This window comes from Megalobrama amblycephala, linkage group LG14 (genome assembly GCF_018812025.1).
Source record: "Megalobrama amblycephala isolate DHTTF-2021 linkage group LG14, ASM1881202v1, whole genome shotgun sequence".
NCBI classification, from domain to species: Eukaryota; Metazoa; Chordata; class Actinopteri; order Cypriniformes; family Xenocyprididae; genus Megalobrama; species Megalobrama amblycephala.
In genome coordinates, this window is record NC_063057.1 from 2,437,957 (window position 1) to 2,455,456 (window position 17,500).

At 37.1% G+C, this 17,500-nt stretch overlaps 1 protein-coding gene across 23 annotated transcripts in view; it reads left to right on the forward strand.

Annotated features, from left to right (window-relative positions):
- Nucleotides 1-17,500, forward strand: part of plekha5 (pleckstrin homology domain containing, family A member 5) — a 183,663-nt gene that overhangs the window by 57,195 nt on the left and 108,968 nt on the right. The window contains exon 4 of one of the 23 annotated variants that reach the window (XM_048155925.1): nt 15,701-17,500. This exon is cut by the window's right edge and continues 981 nt beyond it. The exons of the other annotated variants lie outside the window; for them this stretch is intronic. Within the exon in view, the coding sequence (XP_048011882.1) occupies nt 15,701-15,704 (4 nt within the window). The 3' untranslated portion in view covers nt 15,705-17,500. The remainder of the gene's footprint in view (nt 1-15,700) is intronic. 23 annotated transcript variants of the gene reach the window in all.

Below are 17,500 nucleotides of genomic sequence, written 5' to 3' on the forward strand. Positions count from 1 at the left end.
CCAATAAGCTGCTGTGTGATGGGCGTTCTGGCACAATATGGCTGTCGTCACATCATCCAAGTGGATGCTGCTCATTGGTGGTGTTTGAGGAGATTTCCCCTTCCATATGCAAAGTGCTTTGAGTGCCGAGAGAAGTGCTATATAATTGTAACAAATTATTATTATTGGTGATCAGATTAGAAGACTCATGATTTTACATTTTTTATCTTTTATATTTTCAGTGTACAAACGGCATGGTGTGACTTAGCTGACTGTCTGAAACTCTCAGAAAAGCTAGGAAGGTTTGGCTGGTTACTATATGGTTTCTAGGGCATTCTGGTGGCCGTTAGCAAAGTTTGACTGTTTGCAACTGTATATAGTTTCTAGGGTATTCAGAGTGGTTGCTAGGGTGTTTTGGCTGGTTGCTAAGGAGGTTTGACTGGTTACCATATATGTCTAGGGCATTCTGAGTGGTTTCTATGGTGTTTAGGTTGGTTGTTAGGGCATTCTGGTTGCAGTTAGCGAGGTTTGACTGTTTGCCACAATATGTGACCCGATCTGGCGAAATGAGTCGGAAGTCGCAACGTTCTATTTTAAGATATGGGCCAATAATGTGGAAAAACAATGAAAAAATCGATTTTTTTTTTTAAGCTAATTTCAAAGAACAGACTTTCAAAAATAATCTCCCAAAGTTTCGTAGTCCAGATAATTGAGTAAAGGTATTTAAATGGCAATTGAATTTGACATGGTTTTACTAAATTCGCTGGAAATTAACTTCTCAACTCCTCTCGTCACTTATGAGCATTTCCCGGTATCCCCTGAAATGGTATTATCTCTGCTCTACAAATATGGTGTTACACGTTGTATAGAACCAATCAAAAAGCTTAGAAACACACTGACCTAAACGCTGATTTTTTTTAACAATGGGAAGCCCCGTTTCGACTGACAGGGACGCGATCGGTCCAGCCATCCTCCTGTCAGACTAGCGCGCCTTATAAAATAAAACTCCCATTTGCGTGTCTCTCTTTAAAAGCCAATAAAATTGAATCCATATAGGTAGCACAAAAATTCTTTTTGCATACAAAACCAGAGACTTTAAGCTTTCATATCAAGCCTCCACCATGCTTCTGTTGCATTGTTTTCATCCTCTAATGAGTCTGAGTAATATGCGTTTACAACAAAAACAGCACAGCAGCTAACTGAATACAAGTATGTATATTTCACGTGCTCATAACTTCATGAAAAATGCACAGATCATAAAAATGGCACATCAATATTTAAAGCAGACTCTCAGGATTAAAATGAATCCAAAATCAATATAATATATTGTGTAGATCACAAGATATTACTCACGGAATGATTTAACATACTTGGCTAAAAACATGTCTCTCATCTCTCCGGGATGCAGTGTGTATCCAATGTTCCCGGACCCATCCATGTTCGTTTTCCAACGTGGAATAACACAAAATAGATATCATTTTAAAGCTTAGAATCTCCTCTTTTTAATGCATCTAACCATTTTGAAAAACTCCTAACGAGTACTGAGAAGCACCTCTAAACCGGAGTTTACCGCCCGTTGGCGCCACCTGGCTGCGGAAAAAATGAACAACAATTTTTCAAACTATTCTTTATGCTATCACCACTAAATTTGAACCAGATGCAGCTCACATATAGGAGAGCATCACCAAAAAAGATTTTTTTAGCGATCTTATTGTGTTCTTGAGTTATTCCATGTCAAATAAAAAAAAAGAAAAATTATTTTAAAAAAAAGTATATATATTTTTGTCTTTTATCAGCTGTTCCTCAGCAAGAAAATGTCCAAATGTAATGTAATTTATATTTTCTTAAAATTTTAAATGTTTTCTATCAAATGATACCTACCTTTTGACTCTCCTTGCTACAGTTTTGGAGTTATGAGTCTTTACTTTTGTGTGTGTTGCTCAGGAAAAAAAAAAACCTCTAAAAAAGCCTTCAGGTCTTAAAGGGTTAATTCAAATAAATACTTTAAAATAATTTGAGCTTCAGCCTGGTTTAGCATTTATATATATAAAAATGTCTTTGGTCAAATTAAGCTTTAAAATAAATAGTTTATCCCTTTAAATGCAATGGATTTTGAAAGATATCAACAAAAAAACGGGCAAAAAACTTTAAAAGCGATTTTCTCAGGTTTTCAATTTGAAAAAGAGGGCAGACGACCATAATTCAAATGGGTATATCTTTAAAACCATTCAACTTTGACTAGGATATCATTTTAAAGCTTATTGTCTCATCTTTCCATTGATACCAAAATCTCAATTTTGAAATTTGGGTCACTGTGACTCATTTTGCTGGATCAGGTCACATATATAGTTTCTAGGGCATTCTTGTCAGTTTTGTCTGGTTACTAGGAAGGTTTGGCTTGTTACTATACGGTTTTTAGGGCATTCTGAATGGTTTTTATAGTGTTTTGGTGGGTTTCTAGGGCATTCTGGTAGTCGTTAGCTAGGTTTGACTGTTTGCCACAGTATTTCATTTCTAGGGCATTCTTGGTGGTTGCTAGGGTGTTATGTCTGGTTACTAGGAAGGTTTGGCTGGTTACTATATGGTTTCTGTGGCATTCTGAGTGGTTTCTATTGTGTTTAGGTGGGTGAAGGCATTCTGGTGGTCGTTAGTGAGGTTTGACTGTTTGCCACAGTCTATAGTTTCTAGTGCATTCTTGGTGGTTGCTAGGGTGTTTTGGCTGGTTACTATATGGTTTCTATGGCATTCTGAGTGGTTTCTATGGTGTTTAGGTGGGTTTCTAGCGAGGTTTGACTGTTTGCAACAGTATATAGTTTCTAGGGTATTAAGAGTGGTTGCTAGGGTGTTTTGTCTGGTTGCTAAGGAGGTTTGGCTGGTTACTATATGGTTTCTGTGGCATTTTGAGTGGTTTCTATGGTGTTTAGGTGGGTTTCTAGGGCATTCTGGTGGTCGTTAGCGAGGTTTGACTGTTTGCCACAGTATATAGTTTCAAGGGTATTTAGAGTGGTTGCTAGGGTGTTTTGGCTGGTTGCTAAGGAGGTTTGGCTGGTTACTATATGGTCGTTAGCGAGGTTTGACTGTTTGCCGCAGTATACAGTTTCTAGGGTGTTTTGGCTGGTTGCTAAGGAGGTTTGGCTGGTTACTATATGGTTTCTGTGGCATTCTGAGTGGTTTCTATGATGTTTAGGTGGGTTTCTAGGACATTCTGGTGGTCGTTAGCGAGGTTTGACTGTTTGCCGCAGTATACAGTTTCTAGGGTGTTTTGGCTGGTTGCTAAAGAGATTTGGCTTTTACTATATGGTTTCTAGGGCATTCTGGTGGTTGTTAGCGAGGTTTGACTGTTTGCCGCAGTATACAGTTTCTAGGGTGTTTTGGCTGGTTGCTAAAGAGATTTGGCTTTTACTATATGGTTTCTAGGGCATTCTGGTGGTTGTTAGCGAGGTTTGACTGTTTGCCGCAGTATACAGTTTCTAGGGTATTCAGAGTGGTTGCTAGGGTGTTTTGGCTGGTTGCTAAGGAGGTTTGGCTGGTTACTATATGGTTTCTGTGGTTTCTATGGTGTTTAGGTGGGTTTCTAGGGCATTCTGGTGGTCGTTAGCGAGGTTTGACTGTTTGCCGCAGTATACAGTTTCTAGGGTATTCAGAGTGGTTGCTAGGGTGTTTTGGCTGGTTGCTATATGGCATTCTGAGTGGTTTCAATGGTGTTTAGGTGGGTTTCTAGGATATTCTGGTGGTCGTTAGCGAGGATTGACTGGTTGCTACAGTATGGTTTCTAGGGCATACTGGGTGGTTGCTAGGGTGTTTTGGCTGGTTGCTATATGGTTTCTAGGGCATTATGAGTGGTTTATAGTGTGCTTAGGCAGGTTGCTCAGGCATTCTGGTGGTGGTTAGCGAAGTTGGACTGGCTGCCACAGTATATGGTTTTTAGGGCATACTGGGTGGTTGCTAGGGTGTTTTGGCTGGTTGCTTAGGGGTCTCTAGGTCATCCTGGGTAGTTGCTATGATGATTTGACTGGTTGCTTTTAGCTGGACAGTACTAATAAATGAGTTTTTTCTCACCAAAGAAAACTAATAAATGTTATTCAGCATATTTGCTACCATTAAACTGTATCGCCATCGTTCACCTTCTAGATATTGGCATCATCAGTGGCCATGAAAAGCCCTGTATCAGTCGAACACTAGCACTAGCGCGCAGGACATGAATCTGATTCAGATGAGTCATTAGAGCGCGAGTCTGCTCTGGCAGGGCTGAATGTGAGAACATTTGTCTCCATGTCTTATTCATGGAGGAACAGGCGGACTCGTCCCCTCTGGAGCCGAACACCAGACACTCAGTCCATGACTTCAGTCCAAACGCTAACATGTGCATTCAGTTTCATGTCTGCGAAACGACCTCATTCTTGCACCATATTGTCACCATTGCAGAGCACTGTTCGCTTTCTGATCGGTGTCTTCGTACCGATGCTCAATCACGCAACAGGTGTGTTTCCATCCGTCCTGCTGTCTGCTACTGCGGCGTCTCGCAGATATGATTAATCAAGCGATGCTAATGCCCGGGAAACGCTGATGATGGAGGGAGAACGCTTTGGGGAACGAGAGCGCTGCGTGTTTGAGGATGGGCGAAATGGGAATTTTTCTCTTCGCTAAACGCTGGTCTGCATCTGCACGCCGTTTATCACCTGCGCGGGAGTTTGTGGAGAGAGACGATGCCTTGCGATCTCTGTCTTACATAACGGCCTGGAAGAGGGATGTAGACATTATTCTCTTGCTCTGAAGGGGCGGCTGGAACATCTCTCTTCTTGTAGCAGACGGCTAAAGAAAATGCTTAAAGCTGATATATGGTGTAAATGGTCATGCATCTTTGTTGTTAAGCGTCTGGGCTGGTAACTAAGAGGTTGTAGGTTCAAATTTGGATAAAAACTATACAATTTGTAATCATTTACTAGCCACATTTAAGGATTTAAGGATGCCCTTTACAGCTAATCTATTTTGTTTTGTCCACCAGTCTTCAGTCAGACAGCCTTCTTAAGATGTATTTGTGTTTATTTTTACTATTTGACTGGGTTATTGATATGTCATGTTAAAATGCAATGCTTAGGACTAGGGCAGCACAATTTGAGGAAAAATTTAAATTGATTGTGACTGTAATTAAAATGCTATTTTAAAAAAAATCTAGGTTTGCTCTGCTTGTTTGTAGGGCTGCATGATTTTGGCCATATTTATTTATATATATATATTAATATGGCTGTAAAATAATAATAATAATAATAATAATAATAATAATAATAATAATATTTATTATTATTATTATTATAATTATTATTAAATAACAACATACAAAAATAATAAATAACAGAATAATATATAATATTGTTGTAATATTTCACTATAAAATCTAAAAAAAAATCTTATTTATAATAATAAATATTATTATTATTATTATTATTATTATTACTACTTGTGCTAAGTAAAACCAAAACCAAAAAATAAACCTAAAAAACAAAATAAGAAACATTACTATTGTAATATTTCATTGGAAAAATATAGTTTTTAAAAAAAAAAGTATAATTATTTTATTTTATATTACATTTTTATTTTACATAATAATAATAATAATAATAATAATGAAATAAAAACATACAAAAATACTAAACAAATTAAGATATAATACTGTTGTAATATTTACTGTAAAATAAATAAATGTAAAAAATAAAACAAATTATAATAATTTGATAATAAATATTACTGCTACTACTAAGTAAAAACAAAAAACTAAAAAACTCATTACAATTGTAATATTTCACTGTAAAAAACACTCAATAATTTTATTTTACATTACATTTTTATTTTTAATAATAATAATAATTATTATTATTATAATTATTATTAATATTACTAAATAAAAACAAAAAAATGGCTGAGTTTTTGTCCATTAAATCAAAAGATCTGAAAAAGCCCATACATTTACCCTTCCCTCGAAGAAATCAGGACAAAAGTGGATGAAAGTGGACAAAAGAGACGGATTAAAACACCAGGTGTAAATGGGAATGTGTCTACTTGTGATCTGATCGACCAAAACTCATCTTAATACCAGGAGGAAATAGTTACTGCACAGATTATTGGGTAAACTCACTTGTTAACTTCTAATCTAATAGACTGTTGCTAGTCAGCCATTCGTATGCTTTCCTAGTATTAAAAGTCCTTAAATTAGTCATGTTAACCTTTGTTACTCCTGTAATTAAAGAACTCTGGGTGTCTTTGTTAGTTGAATGACTAATTAGTGATTCACAGTAACTTTGCAGTGAGTTGTTTGTGCATTCGTTTAACTGTCGCCCAGATTTCATGCTCTAAATGTTTGTTTGACTCTCCACATGTGTGCGCTGAAGAACACGCCGTGCTGTTTTTAACACACGAGCCAAGTTTGTAATCCCAGAGCGGTGGGTCGATCCACACCCACATTTACACACTCTTAACTAGTCAACACAACATGTGCATTTCCTTTGAAAAACAACAGAGAAGAGCGATGTTTATCCTACAAGAGCATGTTTACGGATCTGTTTCTTATTCTGCTTCCCATCCAGCTGCTGCTCTTTAGTTAAAACTTTTTATTGACATTATGAAGGATAAAGGATGGAATTGGGACATTCTTCGACTACATGGGCATTTTGCATGTCTGTTTCATGCATTAAAACACTCTAAATGCTCATTTAAGTGACATTAGAGGCGTTTAAGATAAAATCATCTGATAAATTGTATAAACAGATCCATATTAGACATATTTATGTAACATAATCATTTTAGCTTTCCACGGGGATGGTCATCAGAGATGATTATACTCTAATCATAATCTGATAATAATGATTCTCAGTGTTATGATTAAGCCACTTTATCGGCGTAATAACAGAGCGTCTGGTACTGCGAGCCCACAGACGGATCCAATTTCCCGTAACTGCTCGGTTAAAACAGTCAGATGAAAGATTGAATCAGTTATGAACTGACACGATTTCTTTCGGCATCTCAGAACCAAGAGGAATAGGAATGGATCTGAAGGAGAATGAGAACAATTACATATGACATTATGATTATTAATATTTGTTTCGTTCTTTTGTAGCCTGAGTGGAGAGCGAGTGCTCTCGTTCCTCAAGGTTTCCTAGGAATCTCCCCACGTTTCACGAGACATGCAGTTCACGGATCCGCACACAATGGAGCAAATGAACTAAATCAGTCACCGGTTGCGTTTCGGGGCTCTGAGCTGATATTAACCTCGTCGCCCGATGCTGACCTCCCTCCGCACTCGAGCGCTGTAGTGTCACTGCCTCAGGAATGAAATGCGCCCTGCTCCTGAATGCACACATTTATCCACTTACATGTTCATTAATCTACTGAAAGCTGTGTTATGAAACCTTGAAAGAGAGAGAAACTGTGTGCCCAGAATGTTGCAGCACAACTAGTTTGTTTTTAATAACATGTTGTAGGGATGCTCGGCTCCGTGCAGGATTTTTGCAGCCTATGGGTGTGCATGGCATATACGTACATAGTGTGCATAGTGTACAAGTGCATAGCATATAAGTGCATTGTGCATAAGTGCATAGTTTATAAGTACATAGTGTGCATTGCATACAAGTGCATAGCATATAAGTACATAGTGTGCATAGCGTACAAGTGCATAGTGTGCATAGCGTATAAGTGCATAGTGTGCATAGCGTATAAGTGCATAATATGTAAGTACATAGTATGCATAGCATATAAGTGCATATGTAAGTACATAGTGTGCATAGCGTATAAGTGCATAATATGTAAGTACATAGTGTGCATAGCGTATAAGTGCATAGTGTGAATAGCGTAAAAGTGCATAGCATATAAGTACATAGTGTGCATAGCTTACAAGTGCATAGCGTATAAGTGCATAGTGTGAATAGCGTAAAAATGCATAGCATATAAGTACATAGTGTGCATAGCGTATAAGTGCATAGTGTGCATAGCGTATAAGTGCATAATATGTAAGTACATAGTGTGCATAGCGTACAAGTGCATAGCATATAAGTACTTAGTATGCATAGCGTATAAGTGCATAATATGTAAGTACATAGTGTGCATAGCGTACAAGTGCATAGCATAAGTACTTAGTATGCATAGCGTATAAGTGCATAATATGTAAGTACAAAGTGTGCATAGCGTACAAGTGCATAGTGTATAAGTGCATAGTGTATAAGTGCATAGTGTGAATAGCGTAAAAGTGCATAGCATATAAGTACATAGTGTGCATAGCTTACAAGTTTATAGCATAAGTACATAGTATGCATAGCGAATAAGTACATAGTGTGCATAGCATATAAGTACATAGTATGCATAGCGTATAAGTACATATGTAAGTACATAGTGTGCATAGCTTACAAGTGCATAGCATATAAGTACATAGTGTGCATAGCGTATAAGTGCATAGTGTGCATAGCGTAAAAGTGCATAGCATGTAAGAACATAGTGTGCATAGCGTACAAGTACATAGTGTGCATAGCGTACAAGTGCATAGCGTAAAAGTGCATAGCATATAAATACCTAGTGTGCATAGCGTAAAAGTGCATAGCATATAAATACCTAGTGTGCATAGCGTAAAAGTGCATAGCATATAAGTACATAGTGTGCATAGCGTATAAGTGCATAATATATAAGTACATAGTATGCATAGCATATAAGTACATATGTAAGTACATAGTGTGCATAGCTTACAAGTGCATAGCATATAAGTACATAGTGTGCATAGCGTATAAGTGCATAGTGTGCATAGCGTAAAAGTGCATAGCATGTAAGTACATAGTGTGCATAGCGTACAAGTGCATAGCGTAAAAGTGCATAGCATATAAATACCTAGTGAATAGCGTAAAAGTGCATAGCATATAAGTACATAGTGTGCATAGCTTACAAGTTTATAGCATAAGTACATAGTATGCATAGCGAATAAGTACATAGTGTGCATAGCATATAAGTACATAGTATGCATAGCGTATAAGTACATATGTAAGTACATAGTGTGCATAGCTTACAAGTGCATAGCATATAAGTACATAGTGTGCATAGCGTATAAGTGCATAGTGTGCATAGCGTAAAAGTGCATAGCATGTAAGAACATAGTGTGCATAGCGTACAAGTACATAGTGTGCATAGCGTACAAGTGCATAGCGTAAAAGTGCATAGCATATAAATACCTAGTGTGCATAGCGTAAAAGTGCATAGCATATAAATACCTAGTGTGCATAGCGTAAAAGTGCATAGCATATAAGTACATAGTGTGCATAGCGTATAAGTGCATAATATATAAGTACATAGTATGCATAGCATATAAGTACATATGTAAGTACATAGTGTGCATAGCTTACAAGTGCATAGCATATAAGTACATAGTGTGCATAGCGTATAAGTGCATAGTGTGCATAGCGTAAAAGTGCATAGCATGTAAGTACATAGTGTGCATAGCGTACAAGTGCATAGCGTAAAAGTGCATAGCATATAAATACCTAGTGTGCATAGCGTAAAAGTGCATAGCATATAAATACCTAGTGTGCATAGCGTAAAAGTGCATAGCATATAAGTACATAGTGTGCATAGCGTATAAGTGCATAATATATAAGTACATAGTATGCATAGCGTATAAGTACATATGTAAGTACATAGTGTGCATAGCTTACAAGTGCATAGCATATAAGTACGTAGTGTGCATAGCGTATAAGTGCATAGTGTGCATAGCGTAAAAGTGCATAGCATGTAAGAACATAGTGTGCATAGCGTACAAGTACATAGTGTGCATAGCGTACAAGTGCATAGCGTAAAAGTGCATAGCATATAAATACCTAGTGTGCATAGCGTAAAAGTGCATAGCATATAAATACCTAGTGTGCATAGCGTAAAAGTGCATAGCATATAAATACCTAGTGTGCATAGCGTATAAGTGCATAATATATAAGTACATAGTATGCATAGCGTATAAGTACATATGTAAGTACATAGTGTAAATAACTTACAAGTGTATAGCATATAAGTACATAGTGTGCATAGCGTATAAGTGCATAGTGTGCATAGCGTAAAAGTGCATAGCATATAAATACCTAGTGTGCATAGCGTAAAAGTGCATAGCATATAAGTACATAGTGTGCATAGCGTATAAGTGCATAGTGTGCATAGCGTAAAAGTGCATAGCATATAAATACCTAGTGTGCATAGCGTATAAGTGCATAATATATGAGTACATAGTATGCATAGCGTATAAGTACATATGTAAGTACATAGTGTAAATAACTTACAAGTGCATAGCATATAAGTACATAGTGTGCATAGCGTAAAAGTGCATAGCATGTAAGAGCATAGTGTGCATAGCGTACAAGTACATAGTGTGCATAGCGTACAAGTGCATAGCGTAAAAGTGCATAGCATATAAATACCTAGTGTGCATAGCGTAAAAGTGCATAGCATATAAATACCTAGTGTGCATAGCGTAAAAGTGCATAGCATATAAATACCTAGTGTGCATAGCGTATAAGTGCATAATATATAAGTACATAGTATGCATAGCGTATAAGTACATATGTAAGTACATAGTGTAAATAACTTACAAGTGCATAGCATATAAGTACATAGTGTGCATAGCGTATAAGTGCATAGTGTGCATAGCGTAAAAGTGCATAGCATATAAATACCTAGTGTGCATAGCGTAAAAGTGCATAGCATATAAGTACATAGTGTGCATAGCGTATAAGTGCATAGTGTGCATAGCGTAAAAGTGCATAGCATATAAATACCTAGTGTGCATAGCGTATAAGTGCATAATATATAAGTACATAGTATGCATAGCGTATAAGTACATATGTAAGTACATAGTGTAAATAACTTACAAGTGCATAGCATATAAGTACATAGTGTGCATAGCGTATAAGTGCATAGTGTGCATAGCGTAAAAGTGCATAGCATATAAATACCTAGTGTGCATAGCGTATAAGTGCATAATATGTAAGTACATAGTGTGCATAGCGTATAAGTACATAGCTTATAAGTGCATAGCATATGAGTGCATAAGTGAATAGCGTATAAGTGCCTAACGTATATAGCGTATAAGTGGAATGGATAATGTATAAGTGCATGGTGTATAGTACGTGATTTGGGACACAATTTTGGTTTGACATTTGACAACATAATGTTTCTTCTGGTACAATCTCCAGCAACTAGTCTAGAATCATCACTCACACATGGACTGTTCTGCATGTCCTAATCTATAATGACTTGTTTATTCAGTTTAACCATTATTTTGCAATCTGCTGACAGTAAAACGTCTGAGAAAAGGTGTTATGTAATATCTGTGCAATATATTGCTGTGTTAAACTCGTTTATCTTCTTATAAGTGCCCAGGGCTGCCTGAATTACATGCCTGAAGCAAACAAATGTTCACATGTGAATACTCTGAGTTCAGGTTGTGTTGAACAGAAGAGTCAGTAAATGACTCTAGATTCACAACTAGATTCACAATCAGTGTTAAAGTCAAAAATGCATTTCAGATGCATTCATTATTGCGCACGATTAACGTTATTCTGAAGAAGACAAGTTTACTTCACAGTCTTTCATCAGTAGAAGTTTCATTTTGATTGTCAGCTCAGCATACAGTATGAAGTGGTTCAGCGTGTGATCATATGCTCAGGTGTTGAGAGGTTTTCTTCTCTCTGTCCTCCACATCAGAAAAGCATGATGTATGGATTCAGAGATGCTAAAGATAGATTCGCCCTTGCTGACGCTGATTAGAGTGACACTCTTGACGAGGTGAGAAGCATCACATGCATTCTTACCACAGCCAATCATCATTCATGCCACACTCTTCCTGTAGGAAAGATGATAGTCTTAAAAACACACTACATGTGACGCAATACCCAAAACTGGATAAACAGTGCAAAGTCATGCTGAGATCATCTCTGGAGTCGCTGATACTTCATTATTCTCACTATATGCTGCATTTTCTCAAGGACAGTTTATTTTGTTGCATTTTATTGGTAAATATTTGACACTTAAATTATTTAACATTTTCATCAAAAGACTACAGCAAACGGAAAATGGTGTAAAAATGAACACTGGATGTGTCTCTGTGGTGTTGCTGTGAATTGTGAGCGCACAGCTCATTTAGCTTGATTAGTTTGGCACATATTTCGACTGTGTCCTGAGCAGCTGTTCTCTCTGCAGTCTGCAGGGTGTGATGGGAAATGCGTGTGTGATCAGGGTCTGGTGTGTTGTCTTTCTGACAGGAGAGTATTTGTTGAATGATTTTGGTGCAGTCTGTCTAAAGCAACTATGCTACTCTACATTCAACATTTTATTTATAGCTGACGAAGATAAACGATTCAAACTCCCGAATTGATTCCGTTGAACTGATTCAGTGAAGCTGTTTTTGAGTGTGTGGAAACTGATGAATGTGATTCATAAATCACAGAAGGAGGGTCTTACAAATCATCTGCAGAAGTGCTGTAATCTTTTGACTGAACCTGCGGAGGAGGATGTTGGCTCATTTTTAGCAGAATTTACACTGCCGTGACTAAGCAAGTGTTTGGCACAGGAAATCACCACACATGAACATTTCTGATGATTTATTCCTCTTAATAAGTCAGTCATCTCTTGAACTCTATTTCTGGCAGGGAGAGATTCAGTAGGAGTTATTTTTCCACAAAAATCACACTCACTTGAGACAGCGGTGACATGTTCTCTTATTCTACATAAGGTTGGCCGCCTATTTGAGATCACGTGACCAGGGTGTTCAGTAACCCTCCTATTATCGGACACTTGAAGTAAATGAATCACTGATGTGCCTGTGAACAGTGTTCGTACGCTGTAAATCCTTCTGAAAATCTTTGCTATTGCATGAAGTGCAAGGGGGAAAATGAAATCTTTAAACCGTTTTACAGCCTTTGTGACAGTAAGTGTTGCTACTGAAGAGTCTGACACTTCTACTGTTTTCAGATCTGTCTGTGATAACAGCGTTTGTCCACCAGAGGGAATCATTTCCCTTTTTATTTTGCTCCTGAACCAATTGGGAAAAACAATAAACAGACCATCAAGAGAGTAAAAATTCCCCTTATTAAATGTTTTATTCATATATTTAATTTTATTACTCCTTCAGCTACAGAAGAGTGTAAAGAAAATATGAAAAGTCTATCTATCGTTCTGTCTGTCGTTCTGTCTATCCATCCATCCATTTGTCTGTCTGTCTGTCTGTAGTTCTATCATTCTATCACCCATCCATCTATTCATTTGTCTGTCCTATCTATCTATCTATCTATCTATCTATCTATCTATCTATCTATCTATCTATCTATCTATCTGTCGGTCTGAGGTTTTAAATATCTGTCTGTCGTTCTATCTATCTATCTGTCTGTCTGTCTATCTATCTATCTATCTATCTATCTATCTATCTATCTATCTATCTATCTATCTGTCTGTCTGTCTGTCTGTCTGTCTATCTATCTATCTGTCTGTCTGTCTGTCTGTCTGTCGGTCTATCTATCTGACTGTCGGTCTGTCTATCTGTCTGTCTGTCGGTCTATCTGTCTGTCATTCTATCTATCTGTCTGTCGGTCTGTCTGTCTGTCTGTCTATCTATCTGTCTGTCATTCTATCTATCTGTCTGTCTGTCTGTCTGTCTATCTGTCTGTCTGTCTGTCATTCTATCTATCTGTCTGTCTGTCTGTCTATCTATCTGTCTGTCGGTCTGTCTATCTGTCTGTCTGTCGGTCTATCTGTCTGTCATTCTATCTATCTGTCTGTCGGTCTGTCTGTCTGTCTGTCTATCTATCTGTCTGTCATTCTATCTGTCTGTCTGTCGGTCTATCTGTCTGTCTGTCTGTCTGTCGGTCTGTCTATCTGTCTGTCTGTCTGTCTGTCTGTTTTTCGGTCTGTCGTTCTAAATATCTATCTGTCTGTCTGTCGGTCTATCTATCTGTCTATCTGTCTGTCTGTCTGTCTGTCGGTCTATCTATCTATCTATCTATCTGTCTGTCTGTCTGTCTGTCTGTCTATCTGTCTGTCTGTCGGTCTATCTATCTGTCTGTCGGTCTGTCTATCTGTCTGTCTGTCTATCTATCTGTCTGTCATTCTATCTGTCTGTCTGTCGGTCTATCTGTCTGTCTGTCGTTCTTTCTTTCTGTCTGTCTGTCTGTTTTTCGGTCTGTCGTTCTAAATATCTATCTGTCTGTCTGTCGGTCTGTCTATCTGTCTGTCTGTCTGTTTTTCGGTCTGTCGTTCTAAATATCTATCTGTCTGTCTGTCGGTCTATCTATCTGTCTATCTGTCTGTCTGTCTGTCTGTCGGTCTATATCTATCTATCTATCTATCTGTCGGTCTGTCTATCTATCTATCTATCTATCTGTCTGTCGGTCTATCTGTCTGTCTGTCTGTCATTCTATCTGTCTATCTGTCTGTCTGTCTGTCTATCTATCTATCTATCTATCTGTCTGTCTGTCGGTCTATCTATCTATCTATCTATCTATCTATCTGTCGGTCTGTCTATCTATCTATCTATCTATCTGTCTGTCGGTCTATCTGTCTGTCTGTCTGTCTGTCGTTCTTTCTGTCTATCTATCTATTTGTCGTTCTATCTATTTGTCGTTCTATCTATCTGTCGTTCTATCTATCTGTCTGTCTGTCTGTCTGTCGTTCTATCTATTTGTCTGTCTGTTGGTCTGTCGTTCTAAATATCTGTCTGTCTATTTATCTGTCTATCTATCTGTCTGTCTGTCTGTCTGTCTGTCTGTCATTCTATCTATCTATCTATCTGTCTGTCGTTCTTTCTGTCTGTCTGTCTGTCGGTCTGTCGTTCTAAATATCTATCTGTCTGTCTATCTATCTATTTGTCGTTCTATCTGTCGTTCTATCTATCTGTCTGTCTGTCTGTCTGTCGTTCTATCTATTTGTCTGTCTGTTGGTCTGTCGTTCTAAATATCTGTCTGTCTGTCTATTTATCTGTCTATCTATCTATCTGTCTGTCTGTCATTCTATCTATCTGTCTGTCGGTCTATCTGTCTATCTATCTGTCTGTCTGTTTGTCTGTCTGTTGGTCTGTCGTTCTAAATATCTGTCTGTCGTTGTATTTATCTGTCGTTCTGTCTATCTGTCGTTCTGTCTGTCTGTCTGTCTTTAAAGTTTGTGAAGACAAATTTTCCTGTTCTAGTTCAATAATAACATTCTCTTGGAGTTTCTTTGAATTTTGATTCACTTGAATTCTATTTCCTTAAAATTCAATTGAAAATGCATTTCTGCATCAGACAGCAGATCTCTTTTTTTCTTAAACGAAAAGAAGTCTTGGGTTGAAGGACCCAAGACCAGAATATAATAGAGACTTGTAAGTAACAAGTCTAGCAACCGCCTAGCAACCGCATAGCAACAACCAGACAACCACTCAGAGCACCCTTGTACAGTGCCATTGTTTTTTTTTTTTTTTGTTTTTTGACATGGAAACACACCTCTCATACACTCTTCAGATAATATCAGATGTATTTCTACAATGTAAAGGTGGCACATGACTGCAGTGAATCCTGCATATGTAATGAGATCCTCATGTCAGCTGCGTGTCCAGATGAGGGCAGTGTTGAGCTGATGTGATGTTGATTTGTGTCTCACCTTCCTCTCAGGACTCAAGCACTAACCGCACACTCTTTCTCTCTTTTGCATGTCTACCCTGATCTCATCGTCATCTGAGCAGGTAAGACTTGATCTCAATCTGTCATTGAATCCATGCATCCGAATATGAATGAATCTGTTTATACGACAGCAGTGTGATGTGATGAACAGGAGAATGGGTGTTTAACGCTCAGTGATTGTACTGTAGATATAGCACACAGATGTGTTCATATGCGGTTCAGCAGAGGCTTTAGATCGTATGGATTGTTTTTAAGAGCACGTCTGGTTGCTGTGTGTACGTTTGGTTCTTAACACCTCGTTTTTATGAGCTCTGACCGTCTGACAGCTAGTAGGTCTGGTCAGGGATTTGTTGACGTGTTTGAGTGGGTAGTAACAGCTACAACTGTTGCTGTATTACATGGTTTGAATGGGTTTTAGATTCAGATTTCTACTTATCTGAGATGTAATGGTTCACACTTGCATAGAGATGCTTAAAAAGTGTTCTGCACTTTTGGAGCATTTTCATATTTTTTCCGCCTCCTAAAGGGAATTATTCAATGATCTTTTGCTCAGCCTTTTTGTAAAAAAAAAAAAAAAAAAGGAAAAAAACAAATTTTTGAAGAAATAAGTCGACTAAATGGTGACAGGATATTATATTAGTCCAGTCTTTATTTATTTATTTATTGGTGACCATTTTCCATTCTATCATTGACCTTTAGATTCAAAGATCAAGTTTTGCTGCTGTATTCTTATGATTTCTATATTTAAACGGTGGCTCCCCACAGTCATAGAAAACCTAGAATTATGATGGCAATTTCCAGGCCTGGAAAAGTCATGGAATTTTCTGTAGTGAATAGACATTTTTCATTTTTTATATAGGCAGCTTTCTGGTTTCTCTCAAATATTTCATCAGCTAGATACTGTTCTTCTGAAGAGCTTTTGTAGAGTAAAACGTGCTTGGAAGTCATAGTGATGTTCATTTTGTGAGCGTATTGTTCAATTTGAGTCGGTTCTTTTCAATGAACTGTTCTTTTGAGTCGGTTCTTTTCAGTGAATCTGAATGATTCATAAGTGAACCATTCTGAATCAAAATGGTTGTTAAAAATCCTTATCCAGCAATCACAACTGATTAGAAATGTCACTGTGGGAATTCATTGCTTAAAATGTTAGTTCTTTTAAGTGAATCTGAATGATTCATTAGCGAATCAGTCTGAATCAAATGATTGTTAAATTCTGTATCTAGCAAAACCCAAATTAATAGAAACATCTCAACGGGAATTCATCACTAAAAAAAAATCAGTTATTTGATTCATTAACGAATCAGTCTGAATCAAAATGATCTATCAAATCTAGCAATCACAAATGAATAGAAACTTAATAATGGGAATTCATTCATTGTTCAAAAAGTGGCAACATCAATCAAAAAGAGTTATTTTCTGTGAATCGGATTAATTTATTAATGAATCAGCCCGAATCAAAATGGTTGATTTAAAAAACCTTCTCACTCACAAATGTACAAACGGTGGGAATTCACTGCTCAAAAAGCTGGTTCTTTTCAATTAATCTGAATGATTTATTAGCGAATCAGTCTGGATTAAAATAGTTTTAAAAATCTGTATCCAGAAAACAAAAATAATTGATTCGATTCATTAACGAATCAGTCTGAATCAAAATATTTCTTAAAAAACCTTATCCAGCACTCACAAATGATTAGAAATGTCACTGTAGGAATTCATTGCTCATACAATCAGTTCTTTTAAATGAATCTGAATGATTCATTAACGAATCAAAATGGTTGTTAAAAAGCCTTTATCCAGCAATCACAAATTAATAGAAACTTAACGGTAGGAATTAATTGCTCAGAGTGATTCATTAATGAATC